Source organism: Phaethon aethereus (genome assembly GCF_964289735.1).
Source record: "Phaethon aethereus genome assembly, chromosome: 1".
NCBI classification, from domain to species: Eukaryota; Metazoa; Chordata; class Aves; order Phaethontiformes; family Phaethontidae; genus Phaethon; species Phaethon aethereus.
In genome coordinates, this window is record NC_138575.1 from 89,381,629 (window position 1) to 89,402,231 (window position 20,603).

Genomic DNA, 20,603 nt, shown 5'->3' on the forward strand with positions numbered 1-20,603 from the left:
CTACTTCTTTGTGGAGCACTAGCTCTGTCAAAGTTTATTAGTCAGCTGTTTCTTCTCACCATCCAGCTGGAGATGGGTACTACCACTTTGTTTATTCCATGGCCATGCTGTCAATAAATGTGTATCAGAATGGACCCAGTGGAGAATTTTAAACTTTCCTATTTTATATACTTAGCTGAGAATTTATCTCTAGCATATTACAAATAAAACAGATTTATTCATCTTTCGTTAGACTTCTAATAACCTGTAAAAGCCACGCAGCATAAATTTCAGTACATGAAGGCAGAGTCACCTAACAAAGCATCAGATTCCCATGTATCAGCTAATGAAAATGGGGATTTCAAAAATCTGAATTTCCCTTTCAGGGAAATATCCTTTTCATGGATATATTCAGATATCTGTGCATTTCCCTAATGCTGACACCAAGACAAAAACTGAGATTGAAGGCTTAAAATCTGAGGTGGAGAAGGCTTGTTATCCATGGACTCTTAAATAGGACTTTATCAACAGATGTTCTAATAGTTTCTTCTAGCCTTAGGTTCTTAAATTTTAGGTTACCTTTGCAGTTTCCATAAATCCAGAAGCATCCAAAAGGCAAATGAACATGCAGGCAGCCTTATTTTTAAGGTGGCCTCTGCATTTTCTTATCTGCAGAGCTAAAACCATCTATGCCAAAACCTTTCTGGAAACAGTGGACATAGGAGCACTTAGGCTTACCTTTTATCTCTTTCAGCCAAAAATATACTAAAACGTCATCTGCATTACAGAAAATGCTATGATCTCACACCAGAATGGTTCTATTAGCATGCTTCCAGATACATTTCTTTCCTTCTTTGTCTGAATGTGATTTGGCTTGCAACTTCTCTAGGAATTATTTAACTTTTCTTTGCCTGATGTATCAGTTTTCACATTAAATAAGATTGTTCATTGGAAGAAGCAGAATTAAAATGTAATTTTACCAACACGACAAAAAAGGGATTTTTGAAAGTCTTCCTAAAGACATTCTTGAAATGACTGACTTGTTTTTAAACTTCAAACTTTGTAGAAACTACTAAGCAAATCAAGCTTGCTTTATTTATTTAACAATAGGTTTTCAAAAGATAGTTTCTGACATCATCGTGTTTTGCTCACTGGTGTTTTCAGTTCTTATCTATATAGGTGTGGTTAAAATGTGGATAATAACTTGCTCCATCTCAGGTAATGGGTTTTCCAAAGCAAATAATAATTAAATTGCTTAAATTGTCTGGATGGGAAACAATGTGTTTTTTTCATGAGTTGTAGGTTTGGGACCTAGGCTGCCTTCAAGCAAGACAAGATGGTTTGGGGAAAAAAAAAAATAATTCAAAAAACCCAGAACTGGCTGGGTTTTTCTGATTAAAGAGAAGTGTCAGTTCAATGAAGAAAAAATATTTTACAGAAAATCTTAGTTTGTATTAGTTTTATTTTCAAGAAACTGTTTTGGAAGGCAGCATGACTACTTCCTGTCAACACGCTTAGCAGATTGCCCTAATGCTTGGCCTTTAAGAATTGGGAGAGTCTTCACAAGTCTAGATTATCAGAATCCTTCTGAATCTTTATAGCAAAATAGAGCTATGTAGTGCGAAACTGATGGAGTCAGTCCATGCTGATTCAGCACATGATAAAGCATAACAATCGTGATAATTTCCTGGATACTAGACTAAAAATGTCTCCACCTGTCTCAGAATTCTGGGGGTAAAATTTAAATTGTATTTTCTATTTTTGAGAAGGGATGACCTGTGGTAAACAATAGTTTCAAGATGCCTTTTAGGCTGAGGAGTAGTCAGTCTATGGAAAGATTTTCTAAATAATTTCATTCAGTCCCTCTATCTGAAGTTATAAACCGCCCCACTGAGGTTATTATTTCAAAGGTAATTTAGTGTACAAAATCTTGTTAAGAAATAAAATGTGGCCATCTACATTTATGAAACTTAATTGCATTAAAAATACTGTTTTTCCCTTCCTTAGATGATAAAACAGATCCTGTCCTAGCAAGAATTCTGAACATCCCTTCTGTTCATATTCCAACCATAATTTCTCCTGTTACATCAGCTTCAGGAAAAAAAGATAAGTCTGTCAAACAAAAAGCAGGAAAATCTCTGCCATCTACAAAAGCAAGCCATAGTGAAATAGGCCCTCCACCACCTGATGACCTGGTAAAGCAAGAAGGAGGAAAGGTGAGAGAATAGATATTGTTCAATGAACACAGAAAAGAAACAAACAAAAAATTCAAGTACATAAACTTACGTAATAGAAGCATATATTCTTCTTAGAGGGCTTTGACCTGTGCCTTAACAAATTCCTAACAATTTATGGTGCTTCTAAGGATATGTTTTACTCCTCCACTTGTTCTCAGATGTACATATTGGCAGCTATTAATGAAGCTAGCTTTTACAACTCTATGATGTAGAGCAGTGTGTCTTCCATGGTCCACATACTTTTGTCAGTTTTGGCTTTACAGTTACACCTGTTACACTGAGAAGCTTTTTGGCATTAAAACATGTGAGTGGGAGAGGCCATATCAGTTCAGAAATGGGTCACAGTTCCCCTCTGCAAAATTACTAACCTAGATTATTTCAGGTCATTAGCAAACTATTGGCAGAATGTTGTAGGCAACCACAGGAGGTTTGTATGGTCCAGTGACCTCACAGGTAAGCCAGAGTACAAGTTACATGAGTTACATGAAAAGTTCTCAAAGAAATATGGGAGGAGATATTAGCAGGATAGCAGAAGAGGATGCAGGAGTTTTCTTTTTGAGATGATTTAAGCTCTTTTCTTTTTTGATATTGTTTTCTCCAACCAGCAGCGTCCCAGAAATGGACACAATTAAAACACAAAACAAACTCTGAGAGAAGGACAGAAATGAACATGAATAGTATTGAGAACCAAATTAATTATCACCTTCAGTTTAGGAAAGGACAGTCTTCTGAAAACAGGCATGATCAGAACACAAAGCAATGAGGTCCATAAACAGTTTCATGTAACACTAATGCTCTAAAATATACTGACTGGGATAATTCTTTAGTGATAGTTATGATAAAAAGCTATCCCTTTTGACCTAATCAAGTTACAAAAGAGTAGCATTTCTAGATAATGTGCTTGTTAGGTGTAGTTCTTAATATCTTTCCAGACTAATGGCAAAAATCTTTAAAGCATATAGTGGAGTGTTTTAAATTTCCCTCTACTTGGTTCCATCTTTAATCAAGTACAGCTGAAATGATGCAGAAAGAACTGCTAATAGAATATCTTGGTTCTCACCCTGAGCCAAATGTAAGTCCAATCTACTGTAATACTTCATGACCAATTATTTTCCATTAACCCAGTCATTCCTCCCTCTTATGTTCTGCTTCTTCCATAGGTTGGTGGGTGATAATGTAAAGAATGTGAGTGGCACCAGGTCTGCGATCTTTTCCTGCACTGTTTTCTCTTTTGTCCTATTCCTCAGAATTTCTCCATTGAAAATTAACATTGGTTTGTCCAACTGTGGTGGCTTCCAATTCCAGAGGCATTCATGAAACTCTACTTCAGTTCTTGTTACCATTTTCTAGGGCACTGCCCTGAAAAGGTTCACCTTTTTTCAGAACTGTGTCTTGGAAAACTGGTCTTTTGTCTACTCCGGTTACTTTTAGCCACTTCTCCGTAAATCACTCTTGCCCTCAGAGGCTTATGAGTTATCTTTTCAGTCCCCTTGGCAAGGGAGGTTGAAAGGAGATCATAATTCTGTTGACAGAGCTGGACTGAACTGTTCAAAGAGGTAGAATGGGCAATATGGAAATAAAAGGTTAAATGCAGTGCAGGTTTAGTAGAAACAGGAGATAGCTTCCATTACAAAGCAAATGAGAGGAGAGAGTAATAAGAAAGACAAGAATGAACACATACTGAGAGTTGTAAGAATAGCCTTTGGAAGACTCTCTAAACAGTACCTATGCTGCTACCGTGGTACCCAGTGGGTGAAGTAATGCTGTGGCTCTAGTTGCAACAGGGATTCTGTCCATATCCACAAAAAGTCCCGCTGACCTAATTTCAACAAGTTTACCTAGGTATTTAAAGAGCATGAGCATGGAAAGTGGTATAGGGAGTTGCCAAACAGCGCTCAGCATAACATACAGCAAATTTTTGGCACAAATACCCCTACCATTAAAATTCTGTCTGGAGGACATCCAAGTTCTTCCTTTTATTCCAAAAGGCTTCCTACTATTTGGTTTAGTCTGTCTTTGGATAGAGAGTATCCATATTAGTGCATACAGCACCCAGCACCCAGCTGTGTGAGTCTGCAGGTATTTTGGAGGACAGGATTAGAATCCAAAGTGAACTTGACAAATTCACCTGGACATGGTCTGTAAAATAGGATGCAATTCAGTAAGAATAAGTGCTACATTCTATAATTACATATAAATAATCAATATATATCTACAGAGTGGGTAACTGTTCTACCAATAACAGTTCTACAGAGAAAGGTCTGAGAGTTGCAATGGATCACAAGCTATACATAAGTCAACAATGCCATCTTGCTGTGAGAAGGGCAAAGATCACATTGAGGTGAATAAACAGGAGTATATCCTGCTAAATATGTGAAGTTATTTTCCATGTAGGGCTGGTAGGGCTTCAGTTGAAGTATTGTGTCCAGTTAGGATACTGCACTGCAAGAATAATGTGGGCCACAGTGGAGAGTTTTAAAGAAAGTACCAGGAAAGATCGGAAGTCTAGAAAACTTGACTGGTGGGGAAAGATTAAAAGACCTGGCTTGGGTTTGTTTGATATAGAGTTGAGGGACAGAATAGCCTTCTGTAGAGAGTTAAAGGGACACCATCATCTCTTAGCTAGCCCATTTAATCAGAAGAAATAATCAGAAGTAAACTAATTTTCTGCAAGAGAGGTTCAGGCTAACCGATAGGAGTGTGTCAGTAAGGTTAACCAAGGTCAAGCACTGGAACAGATTTCCAGGAAACATGCAGACCTGGAAATTTTTAAAATAGGTTACATTACCAGTTTTCTCTAACAATGTAGGTATAGTTGATTTTATTTTTTTACCATTATCCAGGGAGAAATATGACAACTGAGAGTTACTTCTGCCCTATTCTGTGACTTCTACCCCATGACTCTCTGACTATGATCTTAGGGTATTGAAAGTAGCCTTAATTACCCAGTAATATTATGTAAAGTAACCATAAAATGTACACCATTCTTTATGCTGAAAAACAGGTGGCAAAACATCTGCCTATTTTCCCCTATATTTCCATTCCTAAAAATCAAGAATATAGAGTAATATCAGGACAAGTTCTCTCTGTTACCTCTGTCTGCAACTCAAAACTCTTTTCATCTTATGACTTACTGTCATAGTATAATTCATTGTCACCTAGGTTTCTTGGGGGGTGACATTAAGGAGTCCATTGTTGCATTTTTTCCCAAATGTGCCAGGGTCTTCAGGCATTCCTTAGATCAACCTCATCTTTTCTAGTCATCAGAACAGTTTCCACTACAGAGCAGCACAAAGAGAGTTACATGTTTTGACTGCCAAACATTCCTTCCTGTCCCCTTCTCAAGTCAGTGCTGTATTTGCATCAGACTGGAAGTACTGCTCTACTTTTGTGCTCTTTTGATGATTATAGGTAAAATAACTGATGTGCAACTTCAAGAATTATTTCATGCTTTTCTGCTTCACATCCATTTATTGTCATCTCATCTTGGCACTGTGCACAAGATAGCATAATGAGTCAGCAAAATGAATAAAGTTAGGATGGGTTGTTCTTCAAGCGTTAATAAAGAGGAATGAAAGAAGATAGCATAATCAAAGAAAATCAGCTAATGTTTCCACTTCAGAATCCATACTCTCAAAATGTTAAAAACGCGTGGTAGAAGGCACTTTTTTTTTAATGTTTTGTTACAACAGAAATCTGTAGTCTAATTTTTTCTTTATTCTTTCAAAATGTGGAATAAAACTAATTCATGTTTTGTTCTGTAGATGGAAATGGAGGGAGGAGCTTCCCAAATGCAAATGATGTCAAATGCTCTTGCTTTCCCAAGTTTGAACATCTCCTGTCCCAATGGACTAGTATTAACTTTCCTTGGTGAAAGTTTTGGAGGTTAGTTTTCTGAGCCACTGCAAAGTAAGGAATTTAAAAAGAATTTAAAATTACAGAAGAAAATTATTATTGTGTTGATGGGTTTAGATGTAACTATGAATTTTTTAACGTCTCAAATTGATAAGTCTGGCATAATGTCTATTTAATAGTATTTGCAATATAAATAATGTGTTTTAATTAAAAAAATGTAAAATCTAGAATTACAAGTTGTTGGACATAACAGATTGGGAGCAGGGAAGCAACATCCCTAAAAAGCACTTGGGAGTCATGTTGGATAATCAGTTGAAAATGCACATATATTGGAATACTAAAGAAAAACTAACACACTCAATTCATAAATGCATATATATCAAGGAATCTTGAGTGATATCAGGAAGACTGTTATGTTATCTATATTTGCACCTCCTTTGGAATCGTATGTACTGTTCTTAAGTCCACAACACAAGATGTTCATATTTTGAAAGACTGAGGGAACAGTAACAAGAATGATTAAAGCATTGGAAGATGTATTTTATGGTGAACTCATGTCACCAGACAACTCAATGTAATTACCAAACAAAGGTCAAAGGAGTGAATGGTACCAGTCTGGAAGTACAAGGAAACCGAATTTTGGTAATAGCTTGTAAACATAGTATACAAAGGTATTATAAATTTCAGGAGCTTGAAACTGAAAAGTAGTACTTTGTACTACATTTAAATTACACTAATTTTTTAATGGTAAGAATGATTAACAAAACTAACCCACACTGTGATGGACTCTCTGCTACTGGATATTTTACAATGGGGTTTTGTAGCCTTTCTAAAAGATACAATCAGTTTCAAACAGAAATAATTTCATGTAAGTCCTTTAGTTTATGCAATCATGTGCATATAGAGAAGACAGTCTTAATAAGCCTTTCTGCGCTTATCGTTGAATTTTTTTTAAAACTTTGATAGGTTATATAGATACTTACAAGTTTCCGTGCCTGACATATCCTTCTGCAATGTTTCATTTCCCAGTGTTTTTGAAAACCAGCATGAGGTTCATCTTTGCATACTGTAAACTGTAGTAAATCTCGGGGTTTTGTAGTCATGCTGTTAGGTTTTGAAGCAGACAAATCTCAATTTTATTGTCATCAGGTCAATTTTAAAAACATCCACCTACAGATGTCACTTAATACTTATGTACAACAAATCTCTTCAGCCCAGGCTGTATTGGAGATACTGAGTATGTGAAAATAGATCAGCACAACTGCAGAGGTGCCCATATCCAGGAATAAACTAGATTTATCACACACACCAAGTATGTGCTAGCAGTAATTCCAACACATCCTATGCATGAGCTGTTGCATAAAAAACAGCAGAATCATTTGTTTTCCTGGCAACCAATGTAACAACATACCTTTTATATATATTTAACTGTTTTTTAAATTAATAAAAAATAAGAATTTTGTATTAAGTAACATTAATAAATGTAGTATGGTACACAAGCATCCAGCACAGATTTATAATCATGTGAGAGAAGAATGTCTTGTGTTTTTTTTTTTTTCCCCACAGAGATCTGAATTACTAGTAAAAGCTTCCCTCATTTTTCTTCTCAGACATCTCCTTCCTTTTCATATCAAAATCACAGAATCATTGAACATCCCAGGTTGGAAGGGACCTCAAAAGATCACCTGGTCCAACCTTTTGTGGGAAAGGGAGCCTAGATGAGATTATCTAGCACCTTGTCCAATCGCATCCTGAAAACTTCCAGCAATGGGGTCTCTACCATGCCCCTGGGGAGGTTGTCCCAGGATTGTTCTCTCTGTAAAAAATTTATTTCTTATATTGATATGAAACTCTCACAGTGCAACTTGTACCCATTGTCCCTTGTCTTCTCCATGTGGCTCCTTGTGAAGAGACAGCCTCTGTCCTCTTTGTAGCCACCCTTTAAGTACTGGAAGATAACAGGTACTTTGTAGTCGCCCTTTAAGACTGTGATGAGGTCTCCCCTGAGCCTTCTCTAGGGAGAAGAGCTAACTCCTTCAGTCTTTCCTCACAGGACAGATTCTCCAGCCTTTGATCATCTCTGTGGCCCTCCTTTGGACCTTCTCCAGTCTATATGCATCCTGAATTGTGAGAACCAGACCTGGACACAGTACTCCAAGTGTGGCCTGACAAGCACTGAGTAGAGCGGAATGATCACATCTCTGTCTCTGCTAGTAATGCCCCTGCAGATGCAGCCAGCTTGACAGATTTTGCCAGTTTAGGGTATATGTGCTCTAATCAATTGGGTATGAAGTAAAGAGGATGCAGAGGGTTTTCAAACATACCTAGTTTGGCAAGGAACTTAAGTTGAAATGCTGAATAGTTGAGGTAAACAGAGCAATTATGTATGCCTGCATGTACTCTCTTGACACAACTGCCATAATTATACTCATTAGCACACTGCCATAATTTAATCTTAAAAACCTTTTTTGTTCAAGTAGACGAAATATCTAACTTCAGTTTCTATACAAACTCAAATTTGGTGAAACTCAGTAACTTTTTTCACCTTTATGGACAATTAGGAAGTTCCTCTCACCTAATGTTGTTCTTCTAGATGTTCAGCATCTGTAATAAATCCATCTTCAAATTTCCCTTATTTTCATTTCAAAAGACTGACACCTCCACAGGAGGATGCAGAGTTTCTGAGTAGATTACTGCTTTGATTGTTCTCTGAAAAACAGTCTGTCCCTTACTCTGTGGATTACAGAGGAAGCCAAGGAGGGTTAGTTCTACTCACCTAATGTTGCATAGCTTCTGTAGACACCATGGTGCTGGGTGTTTGCCACTGTTTGAAGGTGTGCTACACAGTATTAAGTAATTCAGAATTTGTCTTCAGATTTAAAAGGTGAAGCCATTGCAGCTAAAGCTGAGAAAGAGGTGGTAGAGAAAACTGAGGCCAAAGCAGAGGAATCCAAGGAAGAGGAAGTTGAGAAAGGTGAGGCCAAAGCAAATGAAACAAAGGAAGAACAGGTTATGGAAAGTGGAGAGAAGGAACATAAGGTTACAGAAGGTGAAATAAAGCACGAAGATACAAAAAGAGAGCAGACCAAGCAACCTACTCTGGAAATTCTGGTTAGGCAGAGTTATCCCCAAAAGGTAAAGAACTCTCATCTGTATACATCTGTGGCAAGGCAAACAGAACAAGAGGTGTCAAGAGTCATCACCAGCCAAGGAACTGTCATAAAGTACATGATGGATGGATCTACCCAGGTATGTTTAGTAGAATTTATTGAAAGCAGTCTGTGTATGTGATTACCCTTGAACTTGTGCTTGCCAACTGAGATGGAGAAGTGGCCAATATGTAGATGAAGGAGTTAAGTAACCACTGAGTTATGCAGCCATGTCAAGACTAAAATGTTCTTGGCTTTGTTCAGAATCAGAACTTAAGGCACATAGGGAGCTTTAATGATGAAAATTTTAGGCATGTGAAGATTTTAGGCAACTTTGGGATTAGGAAATAGCTGAATATGGTTTTGAGAACAACATTCCTGGACTTAAACATCTGAAGTGTGCATTAGTTAGGCTTTGGGTATTTTTGGCAACACAAAAGCATCCATATATTTTTTCAGTCGCCTAAACAGTCATATGGGATCCAGAAAAGACCTGAACTATTCTTCAGTCCTGCAGACACCTTTAGGTATCCTAAATAAAAAAGACTTCTAATTCCCAAGTACCTTCTTTGTTTTCACGTATTTACGTTGCCCAGAATTCTGGTTCCTTTTAGGTGCTATAGGCTAGGTACCATCTTTGCAGATAACTGTAATCAATCTACAAGCAACTGTCTTTTTAAAGTCTAAGACACTTATGTGTAGTTAGCAAACAGATGGAAAGAGGAATCATCTGTTTTCACTCAGAAACTGTCAAAATAATTCCGTATTTTCCTCAAGTTTTTTCCTAAGTAGACCACAACTCCTAGTACTCTTTACATTCATTCATTACGTTGCATCTTAAACCATTTAGCCAAGATTTCCAAGAAACATATCCATTTCAGAAGTACGTAAAGAAACTAGCTGCTGTATGTCTATATATTCTCAACATAGCATCTCCTGACAGAATAATATAGATCTTATGTGCCTAACATGATTGTACCGTAGTCTTTGTATAAACAGATTATGAGTGCGTCCTTCTTTATATTAACTTAATATTTGTGACTTATAAAGAATATATTGCGTGTAGATAAGCATTCAAAAAAGAAATAGCTAATTACCTTACAGTAACTGTAACTCTTGAGATGTTTCTATATGTTGTCCATTTGTTTTCTACATTGTACTGTCTTCTCCCTAGAACATCTGTACTGTATTTGTAAATTAATTCAGGGATGATTGTTCCCTGCCAGACAGGGAACATGCATATCAAGAGTGTAATGGACAATAGATCTCAGAAACCTATGATAAGATAAATAACCATGACTTCTTTTTGTTAGCTGTCTTGATGGATAAAAAATTAACAGCAATCCTAGACATGTTGAATACCTGAATACACATCAATGTGGCGATACAGATGCATTACCACTGCTACAAAACAAAAATACCACTTAAATAGTCAAAGAACAATCTTTACCATTTACTGTTATAATGCCTATTTGTTACTAAATAGAGTCCCCATTAATTAATTAATATACGTGAACTGCAGCAATTAGCAGTCCTTTCTTTTTGAGATAGCTTATTTATTTCTTGTATTCATTGAGTCCTTTACTTTTTTTCCCCCCCCCATCACCCACAATATCCTAGGAACTATTGCATTTGCGACACATTCTTTTGAGACTTGCTGTTAGTGTTTGAAGAGATTTTAATCTCTAGTATGTCCTTGATTGCTTGCAGATTCTGTTTTCTGATGGCACAGTGAGTAGGAGTCCTGATTCAGGCCCTCTCCTACCACGACCTACAATTCCAGATAACGTGCAACTCTTAAAAGAATCAGAGCCTTCGCCTAAGACCAGCGCTAAGAAAGGTAACATTTCCAGTGTTTTGGACAGATTTAAAGTTAGAAGGGCTGATGGTACTAATAAAGGGCATATTTCTTCAGTCTGAAAATTCTGCCAGTGTGAAAAAGCAATTTTATCTGTACTCGGATGCTGCACACTGCTACTTTGTTAACTTCATATCAAATCATTTCTCTCCTACTTCAGATTTTTTTTTCTTCGAACATGCTAGGATTCTAATAAGTAAAAGGGTATATAGGAACTACATTGATAGCAGAGTGATTCAACACAAAGTATTTTAAAATAAATGCTTGTAACTACAGTAGTGTTAAATCCTTACTTATGTGTTACACAGTTTTTAGTCTTGATATTGAGAAATACTTCTCTCACAGAGGACTTACTATGTTTTTCTTTCTCATTGTATGTATTCCAAGGCACCTACTATTGGTCATTATTAATTGGTTGTATGGACTTGTGGAATATGGAATATATGGAATATAACCATTCTTAAATAATTTTGTTTGGCTGAGAAATAACCAAATAATAGTTTACTTCATACCTCAGAGCGTAGTCCAGCATCGCTTTTGGTGCTCCTTAGCACAAAGAATAATTATGACATGTCATAATATTAATGTATAATTTATTGGAAGTATGTGAATAAAAATTGCTGCTGAAGAGAAAAATCTCTCAAAACGAAACTGTCAAGTCATCAAGTCCAGTCCTTGTTCTTAGGATATTCCTTAGGATAACTGGAAGGATGTCTGAGAACTGCCTCGGCACACCGTCTTCTAATTTTCAATCTCAGTATCTGTGGCCAGTGCATATGCTTTATTCCTTATCCTGTATTTGTGATCACTTTTTCCGCTGACCTTTCCTCTCCACTGCTTACTCTTGACAAATTTATAGTGAAAAATTTCACCTCTTTTAGACTTTTTTTTTTCCCCCCTGGGATGTATATGCTGTAAGCCTTTTATACTCCTCTCAGGGCTACGCTATTGTCTTTTGCATTCACATAGCCTAAGTTCTTTTTCTTGAATATGGGAGACCAGAGTTCTCTATCGCATTCTTAGTAAGATCTCTCTTTCACAATGGAATCTCCATCCCTTTTCTTCTGGTGCACCATAGGATTGTGTTTTCCTTTTCTGTCACCATATTTTCACACTGATAACTTGTAGTCATTCTGTATAGACAATACTTCCAGGTCTTTCTTTTCTTCTACTGTAACAAACTTGTCTGAAGCATAAATTATTTTTATTCCTTTCAAATTGCATTCATTTCATTAAATTTAATTCTAATAGACTCTATCAAATTCCTATTACTTTAATCTTCAAGGTCATGAAACAGTTTTGGATGCTTTTTTTCCTGTAATCCATTCAGCTTTTCTTCTGCATCGATATTCCCTTCCAAAGTCATGCCATAATCAGATGTCATTAGCATGCTGTTTACTTTTTCTGTGTCATTAATGAACACATTAAATAAGATTAGTTCAAGGGCACACCTTTGAGTAACAGCACTTGTAATTTTCCACCAGCCTGATAAATAGTTCTTCTTTCAGTGCTGTCAAAACCAATACTCACAGAAACTCTTCACTTTATTGATTTTGTATTTTGCTTTAGAGAATACCAAGTCTGATACAGAAATTTTTGTTTCTGCAGGAAAAAGTAGTGACAGAAACAGTATATCACACCCAAACAAGGACGAGTTTTTTGAAGATACTGTGCAGGGTCTGGTTAATTCTGAGCAACCTAAGGAGAACCAGGCAGGAACCTGGATAACAACAACTCCATCAGGCATTCGAGTGGGCACTGAGGGAGCAAAGAGAATGGATCTGAAACCAGTTTTAACCTATCAGGCAACTGACCCAGCTGATGGAACGGTATTACTACTTTTGTGTTATTGTAGCACTGGCTACTAAGCTAAGAGACAGGGCTGCTATCATATAAGTTATAGGATTTGTTCTTTGAACATATATCCTACAGGTTGTGTTATTACACTGTTACTAATACAAAAGCTTTAGATTTTGAAGAAAATGGGAGTCCTCTGTCTCTGCAGTAGATAAAGTTGCAGTAGTCTAGCTTCATCAGAGTTTCAGTACATAATGCCTTGTTTTACAGTTGTTGCTGTTAAAAGTATCACAGAGCTAATATAAGTGAGTATTCCATCATTCTTTCAGGTTATGACTGTACGAGACGATGAAGTGATAATTGTTAAGAAGCTGGATGGCAGCACAATAGTAGATCATGCTGATGGTACTAGGATCACGACTTTTTATCAAAACTGTGAAGAACTATTTATACCAGAGGATAGTGAGCAAACGGGTAAAATCAAAAGGGGAGCACTTATCTCTGGTGTATCTTGTGAAGCAAGTAATTGTCAAAATATACTAAAGAAGGCTCATACCAATAGCCTAGATAACAAATCCACCAGTGCATTCTAGGCTTAATTTGTCTGCTTTGGTTTTTTTTTTAATCAGTATTCAGTGCAAAAATTACATTGTAGCAAACAAGCAAATTTCCTTCTTTCCATGTATGTACTTGCATGATGCACCTTCACCATGAGACCACAGTGCCTGAATTCTAAGTTCATTGTCCACTCTCTACCTACCCTGATACAAGCAGCAAGCTGATTTGAGTCTTAACTGATTAGGTATGTAAGAACCAGGGTATCCTCATATTCCCCAGAGAGGCCATGGACTCACCAACCTCGGAGGTATTCAAAATGTGATTGAATACAGCTGTGGAAAATGCCACACCTAGTAGAAGTGAAACTACATTCACCTGAAACAAGTGGGACTAATGGTCACCTGTGTTTCTTCTGGCTGTCGGTATATTCTGTATGATTAGTTCAGTTGCTGGATAGGTTCTGTAATTAACATGAAAAGTGTATTTACCGTGTGGGTGTCAGGAATGTTGTGCTCAAACGCAGTAGAAAGTTCTGGTTGTAGAACATCTCCCTGTGGAATTTTAAAAATCAAAATAATGACCTCGAACTGGTCTGCCTGCTCCATGGGAAGGTAGTAGCCAGATTAACATACCAGTTTGATTTGTTTTCCTTGATTTCTGCTGCTGAAAAGGAATTTCTTCACATCTTAGAGCTTGTATCACAGGCATAAAAAATTTCAATGATCCAACTTGTATATTACAAATATCCAGATCATTATGGTTAGTACTGTACTTGATAAATTAGAGTACTGTCCTGACCACACTAGCCACAGATGGTTACACACATTTTTTGCTGTTGGATTTTCCTATATTCAGTGCACAGTCCAAAAATTTGAAGGTTGCATATTGTTTACCTAACATAAAATGATGTGATAAAGGGTGTTATGAAGTATGAGGGTCTTTTACTAAGGAGATAAAAGTCCAGCCTTATGAGAGAAAAAGCAAATTGAATCCTAAGACTTTTCATGTTCATGTGCTCCTGTCTTCTTGTTCTGTATTAATACTTAGATGAACCCTTGGAAGCCATCACAAGGAAGGTGAAATGTACGCAAGTAGAGAATCCAGAGTTTGCTACTGTTATAACAAATTGTGAGGAGGGTACCTGTTGTACCATCTTTGGAGATGGGACATCTATTATAGCAAAGCCACAGGGAACATATCAGGTGGGAATTATTTTTGTGACAGTGAAATGTATCTTTGTGTTCCAAGGTCTCTGCCATCAGTGTCTCTCACCTTGACTATTTTAACTCCCTTCTCTATAATCTTCACAAGTCCTATGATTCCATCTCTTTTATACTTTGCCAATAGTTAGATATTGGAGGTCCCAATCGACTGGAAGCTGGCAAATGTCCCAGTTTTCGAGAATGGTAGGAAGGAAGGCCCTGGTAATTACAGGCCTGTCAGTCTCACTTCAGTGCCTGGCAAAATTATGGAGAAGGATATTCTGGGAGTTGTTGAAAAACACTTGAGAGGCAATACAGTCATTGGCCATAACCAGCATAGATTCACAAGGGGAAGGTCCTGCTTAACTAACTTAATTTCCTTTTACCATGATGTCACCCATCTAGTTGACCAAGGGAAGCCAGTAGATGTGTTTTGGGTTTTTTATTTTAGCAAAGCTTTTGATACTGTCTGTCTCAATATCCTTGTGGACAAAATGTCCAGCACACACACAGACAAGTCCATAATACATTGGATGAGCAATTGGCTGATGGATTGAGCTCAAAGAGTTATAGTAAATGGGGTTACATCAGGCTGGCAGCCAGTCACCAGTGGGGTTTCCCAGAGCTCAATTTCAGGGCCAGTGCTCTTTAATGTTTTTATAAGTGATCTGGACACAGGAATCAGATGTACATTAAATAAGTTTGACAATGATACTAAGCTAAGAGGAGCTGTGGACTCCCTCAAGGGTCAAGAGGCCTTACAGAGGGATCTGGATAGACTAGAGAGCTGGCCAATCACTAACTGTATGAAACATAACAAGAGCAGTGCTGGATTCTCCTACCTGGGATGGGGTAACCCTGTTATATGTACAGATTGGGGGATGAGAGGCTGGAGAGCAGCCCTGTGGAAAGAGATGTAGGGCTTTGGGTGGATGGAAGTTGAATATGAATCAACAGTGTGCCCTGGTGGCAAAAAAGGACAACCATGTCCTGGGGTGCATCAAGCACAGCATAGCTAGCTGGTCGAGGGAGGTGATTGCCCCCCCCTACACTGTACTGGTGCGGCCTTACCTCAAGCACTGTGTGCAGTTTTGGGAACCTCAATATAAAGAAGGACATCAAACTATCAGAGTGTGTCCAGAGGATGGCAACCAAGATGGTAAAAGGTCTCAAGGGCAAGACTTACGAGGAGTGGCTGAGGTGACTCCGTTTGTTCACCTTGGAGAAGAGAAGGCTGAGAGGTGACCTAATCGCAGTCTACAACTTCCTCAAGGGAGTCAGTGGAGGGGGATGTGCTGATCTCCTCTCTCTGGTGACCAGTGACAGGACATGAGGAAATGGAATGAAGCTGTGCCAGAGGAAGTTCAGATCGGACATTAGGAAAAGGCTCTTCACTGAGAGGGTGGTTGGTCACTAGAACAGGCTCCCCAGAGAAGTGGTAACGGCACCAAGCCTGTCAGAGTTCAAGGAGCATCTGGACAATGCTCTTAGTTGTATAATTTAGTTTTAGGAGCAGGGAGTTGGAATCAATGATTCTTACGGGTCCCTTCCAACTATTCTATGATTCTATGATATTTCCTCACAACTGTATAGTATATTTAAATTGCAAGATGAAAATTCCTAAAGTTAAAGAAAATATTACAGATATATATACAAAATATAACATCAGCCTAACTCCTAGACCTCATCTTCCTTCTTTCTCTCCCTCTAGTCCCTCAAAACTGGATGATCCAGTAGTAAAGGTCTGAGAGCTCTCCTCTTGATTTGCATCTGTTCTTTACTTTCATGGTACCTCTAAACTGAAGATTTCACCTTTCAGAACTGAACCTCTTCCCGTCTTACTGTGATAGGTTTTACCAATCAAGACAGGCTCTCTTTTCATTGATGAAGATTGCTCAGCAGTTTATACCCATGAAGTTAACAATTTCATCAGCAAGAAAGACGAGAAACAAGCAGGGAAATACATTATGAAACACACTTCCAGCACTATTTGTGAGATGCTAGATCCTGAAGGAAATCTTTTCAAGGTAAAATACATAGATGGAAACAAGTTTGTAAATTTTAAGTAATTTTACCTTATAAACACCTCTCAAAGTCAGCTTGTAGCCTTGTAGCACTACTACTACTTGAAGTAGCCTAGCTAGTCAGAAGGAACAGGTCCTGAATCAGGTCTCTGAAGTGTTCTTGAGGATGTGACGGATTTCTATTTTTTGGTATTTCCCCCTTTTTAGAGAGATTGAAATAAAACACATGGTCTAGAGTTTACCTCACCTGTAAAGTTACCTTAATTAGTGTGATTTGTCTTATAGCAAAACATTATCTCTGCAAATGAGGATTAAAAATGAGAGAGGATATTGGCTTTTCATAGTACTTAATTTTGAGTTCAGGAAACATCATCTAAGTGTCTGTGACCTACATACTGTTTTCTAATTAAAGGTTCTAATTAAAAATTCTAAATGTGACACCTTTAGAGTATACTTCTATTGTTGCAATTGTAATCATTACCATTTTCCCAGATTCCTGTTAAACAGCACCGAGGTTCTGCTGGACATATGCATTAAATACAGTTTTTAACCTGGTTTCCAAGGCTGAAGAAACAGTGCTTATACAAATCAATGCTATCTGTCAATCTCTCCAAAAACAAATTTTGAAGTGATCAACAGAGGGGTAGAAATTTCAAAGATACCAAGTTCCTACAAAATCAATGCAATTCAGAGCAGCGCAGAAGTTGCTTGGTTTCAGCATCAGCACATCCTGCTTTTTCCCAGCTGATACTTAGGGAACAGAAGGAAGGAGGTTGAGGAGGCTGTGGGGCAGTTGAAGCTATTGTGGGAGCAGTGAACACAAGGGATGGGGCGGTGGGGGGGACACTGTAGTAAGAAAGGTGAGATTAATGCTTGGTAGGGATGGCAACCAGCTACAGGTGTAATAGGATTGGTTCTTCCTCTGTCCTGTAGTCACACCTGAGACTGCAGCAAAATGGGTGTGGACTGGGTGTGTAAGATTCAGTTCATGGACCACCCTTTGAATCACTCTGGTTTAAACTGCATCTTCCAAAGGCATCTGTCCTTCAACTGACTACACTAAGAATTAGAGGCATTATTATGCCTTGTGTGCGTATGTTAATGGACGTAAGTTAATAATCACAAGAAGGAAATACTTTAGAAATTCACTCAGATTATCTGAGACCATATTTTTTAAGTGAATAAATGCCTAAATGGGACCCCTCTATACATATATACCCATATATATATCTATAGCTATATACAGGTAGATAGATATAAATATGTAATCTGTTTCTATATCTCTTCATATATCAACATGTATATAGCTGTGTATATTTTTATACATACATGTATACACCACATATATATAGGTAGATAGATAAATATATAATGCATGTATATATAATTTATATCTCTTCATATGTCAACACGTATATAAATGTGTGTATATGTAGGGGTATATATTTATACATACATTCACCTATATACCTGTATATAGGTGAATATATACACACACCTGTATGTATATACACGTTTTTATATATATACACACATTTATATGTACACATATATATAAGTATATATGTATGTACTCTGTAATTATTAACTAATGTATTATCATATAGACATTTATATATACTTATGTATATATTTGTGTGTATCTCTGTGTGTAGGTATAGGTACCTAGATACATATATGTACCTCACAGAGGTACATCATTACTTGTCTGAGTATACAGTTACCTGGCTTGACCAGCAAGTGAGTATTTTTGTGTGAATTTGCCTACTGATGCCTGCAGATATATATATTGAAGATGGAATGTAAGCATGGATGGTCCCATTTGACAACTAACAATCCTTGAGCATTTATTAAATATCAACATGTGATATTAGCATTTATGATATGGCATGTCTTTCTAGAAATGTTTGGTTTGCTTTTTTCACTTTTCCGTTTTCTTCTTTGTTTCTTTTTCCTGTGAATTCCAGGTTGCTCAACCTGAAATATGTATTTTCTGCCTCTTTCACTGGGATAGATCATATTATAGTTCAGCAGCATGTTACTGTTTTAAATGTATCATGTAACTCAAGTAATTTTATATAATATCTATTATAGGTCATGGTTGATGGCAGTACATCCGTATGTGTTCCTAGCATTGGCTCTGATGACAAGGAAGACAGGAGTTCAGCATCAGCACTCCCAGAAGTTAACCAACCTATCACTTATGATGAGCATGTCCCCAGGTAAACTGCACTGGATTCATAGGTTTACACTTTCTTTCTTCACTACACAGTATTTGTACAGGAATTGTAGATTTGCACTTTCTTTGTTCAGTACTCTGTATTTGCACATTTTATGTTGTCATTCTGGAGTTCCATTTTCTTGTCCTGTCATCACAGTACTTTTTAATTTTTGTCATCTAGAAAAGAATGCAGTTTGAAAGACATTGGATTTGATCAGTGTGGTGGGTTGACGTCAGCCAGCTGCCAAACACCCACCCAGCTGCTCTCTCATTCCCCCTCCTCAACAGGACAAGGCAGGGAAATAAGATGCAAAAGGTCATGGGTTAAGATAAAGACTGGGAGATCACTTTCCAATTACTGTCACAGGCAAAACACGCTCAATTTGGGGAAAATTAATTTAATTTATTTCCAATTAAAATAGAGTTGGATGGTGAGAAACAAAGACGAAAACTAAACCACCTTCCCCCATCCCCTCTTTTTCTCAGGCTCAACATCACTGCCTCATTCGTGACCCCTCTACCTCCTCCCCACCCCAGCAGTGCAGGGGATGGGAGGTTGCATTCGGTCCATAACAACTCCTCTCTGCTGCTCCTTCCTCCTCACACTTTTCCCCTGTTCTATGGTGGGTCCTTCCCATGGGCTGCAGTCCTTTTGCTTAAACTTGCTCCAGCATAGTCTCTCCACGGCTGCAGTTACTTCAGGAAATACCTGTCTGCATTGGCATGGTCCTGTCCTCAGGCTGCAAGGGAACACCTGGTCCACCATGGTCTCCTCCACAGGCTGCAGGGGAATCTGCTCTGGCACCAGGAGTACCTCCTCCCCTTCCGCCTTCTCTGACCTTGGTGTCTGCAGGACTGTTTCTCATACTTTTCCCCCTCACTTGTCACTGCCTGTGTGGCATTTTGCCCTTTCATACACACACTTTCCCTGAGACGCCACCATCTTGGCTGAGGGGCTCAACTGTGACCTGCAGGGGGTCTGTTGGAGCTGGCTGGGACCATCTGTGTCCAGCACAGTGCAGCCCAGGGCCCCTCCTCACAGAGGCCACCCTGCAGACCCCCAGTGCCAACACCTTGCCTCCTATGCCCAATACAATCCAATGTGAGTGGCTGGCTGTGTAGGTTCTTCATCATCTACGCGGATGGTTCTGGAACTGAGCTTCTGCGGAGCAGGGAGGTACACAAGTATCTTGCTGAAGCCCGTAGTGATCCCGCTGCAGCTGTTTTGCAGGATCCTGTGCAAGAATGTCCAGGTAGGAAAATTTTATTTCTTTTCTGACAAATTAATGACAGAAATAATTAGAAAAGTGGAGTCAGAAGTTTCAAAACTCTTACTTGGACAGGAAATTTGAAAATGTTTGTCCCCATGTAGAGAGGTGCCCACACTTCTGGCAGTGGAGCATGGGAACAAGGAGCTTGTGGACAACTCTGGGAAGCAGACAATTAACTGAATGACACTGTGAAGGGATAACTGAACAAATAACTATCATATCTTTATTCACTCTCAGACACACAAACAAAAGCGATTACCAAATGCATAGATTCTCTGTGTTTTTACCATCAAGAAACATTGAATGTATCACAGTCTTCATTAATCTTATAGCTCTATTTATCAATGAAGACAGTGATACTCTGATGTTGACCCTTAGTCTGGGTGTTGGAAAGGATAAATATATGTCATTGAGAAGTTGGAAAAGTATGTCTGAAATAGGGGATGCCAATA

At 38.1% G+C, this 20,603-nt stretch overlaps 1 protein-coding gene across 1 annotated transcript in view; it reads left to right on the top strand.

The window, feature by feature from the left end:
• Positions 1-20,603, top strand: part of SPAG17 (sperm associated antigen 17) — a gene marked incomplete at both ends in the record, with an annotated part of 115,938 nt that overhangs the window by 70,589 nt on the left and 24,746 nt on the right. Inside the window, 11 exons of the mRNA XM_082004477.1 lie at positions 1,987-2,195; positions 5,981-6,105; positions 7,328-7,340; positions 8,934-9,320; positions 10,931-11,060; positions 12,687-12,907; positions 13,205-13,349; positions 14,481-14,635; positions 16,486-16,662; positions 18,754-18,881; positions 20,003-20,133. Of these exons, the coding sequence (XP_081860603.1) occupies positions 1,987-2,195; positions 5,981-6,105; positions 7,328-7,340; positions 8,934-9,320; positions 10,931-11,060; positions 12,687-12,907; positions 13,205-13,349; positions 14,481-14,635; positions 16,486-16,662; positions 18,754-18,881; positions 20,003-20,133 (1,821 nt within the window). The remainder of the gene's footprint in view (positions 1-1,986; positions 2,196-5,980; positions 6,106-7,327; positions 7,341-8,933; positions 9,321-10,930; positions 11,061-12,686; positions 12,908-13,204; positions 13,350-14,480; positions 14,636-16,485; positions 16,663-18,753; positions 18,882-20,002; positions 20,134-20,603) is intronic.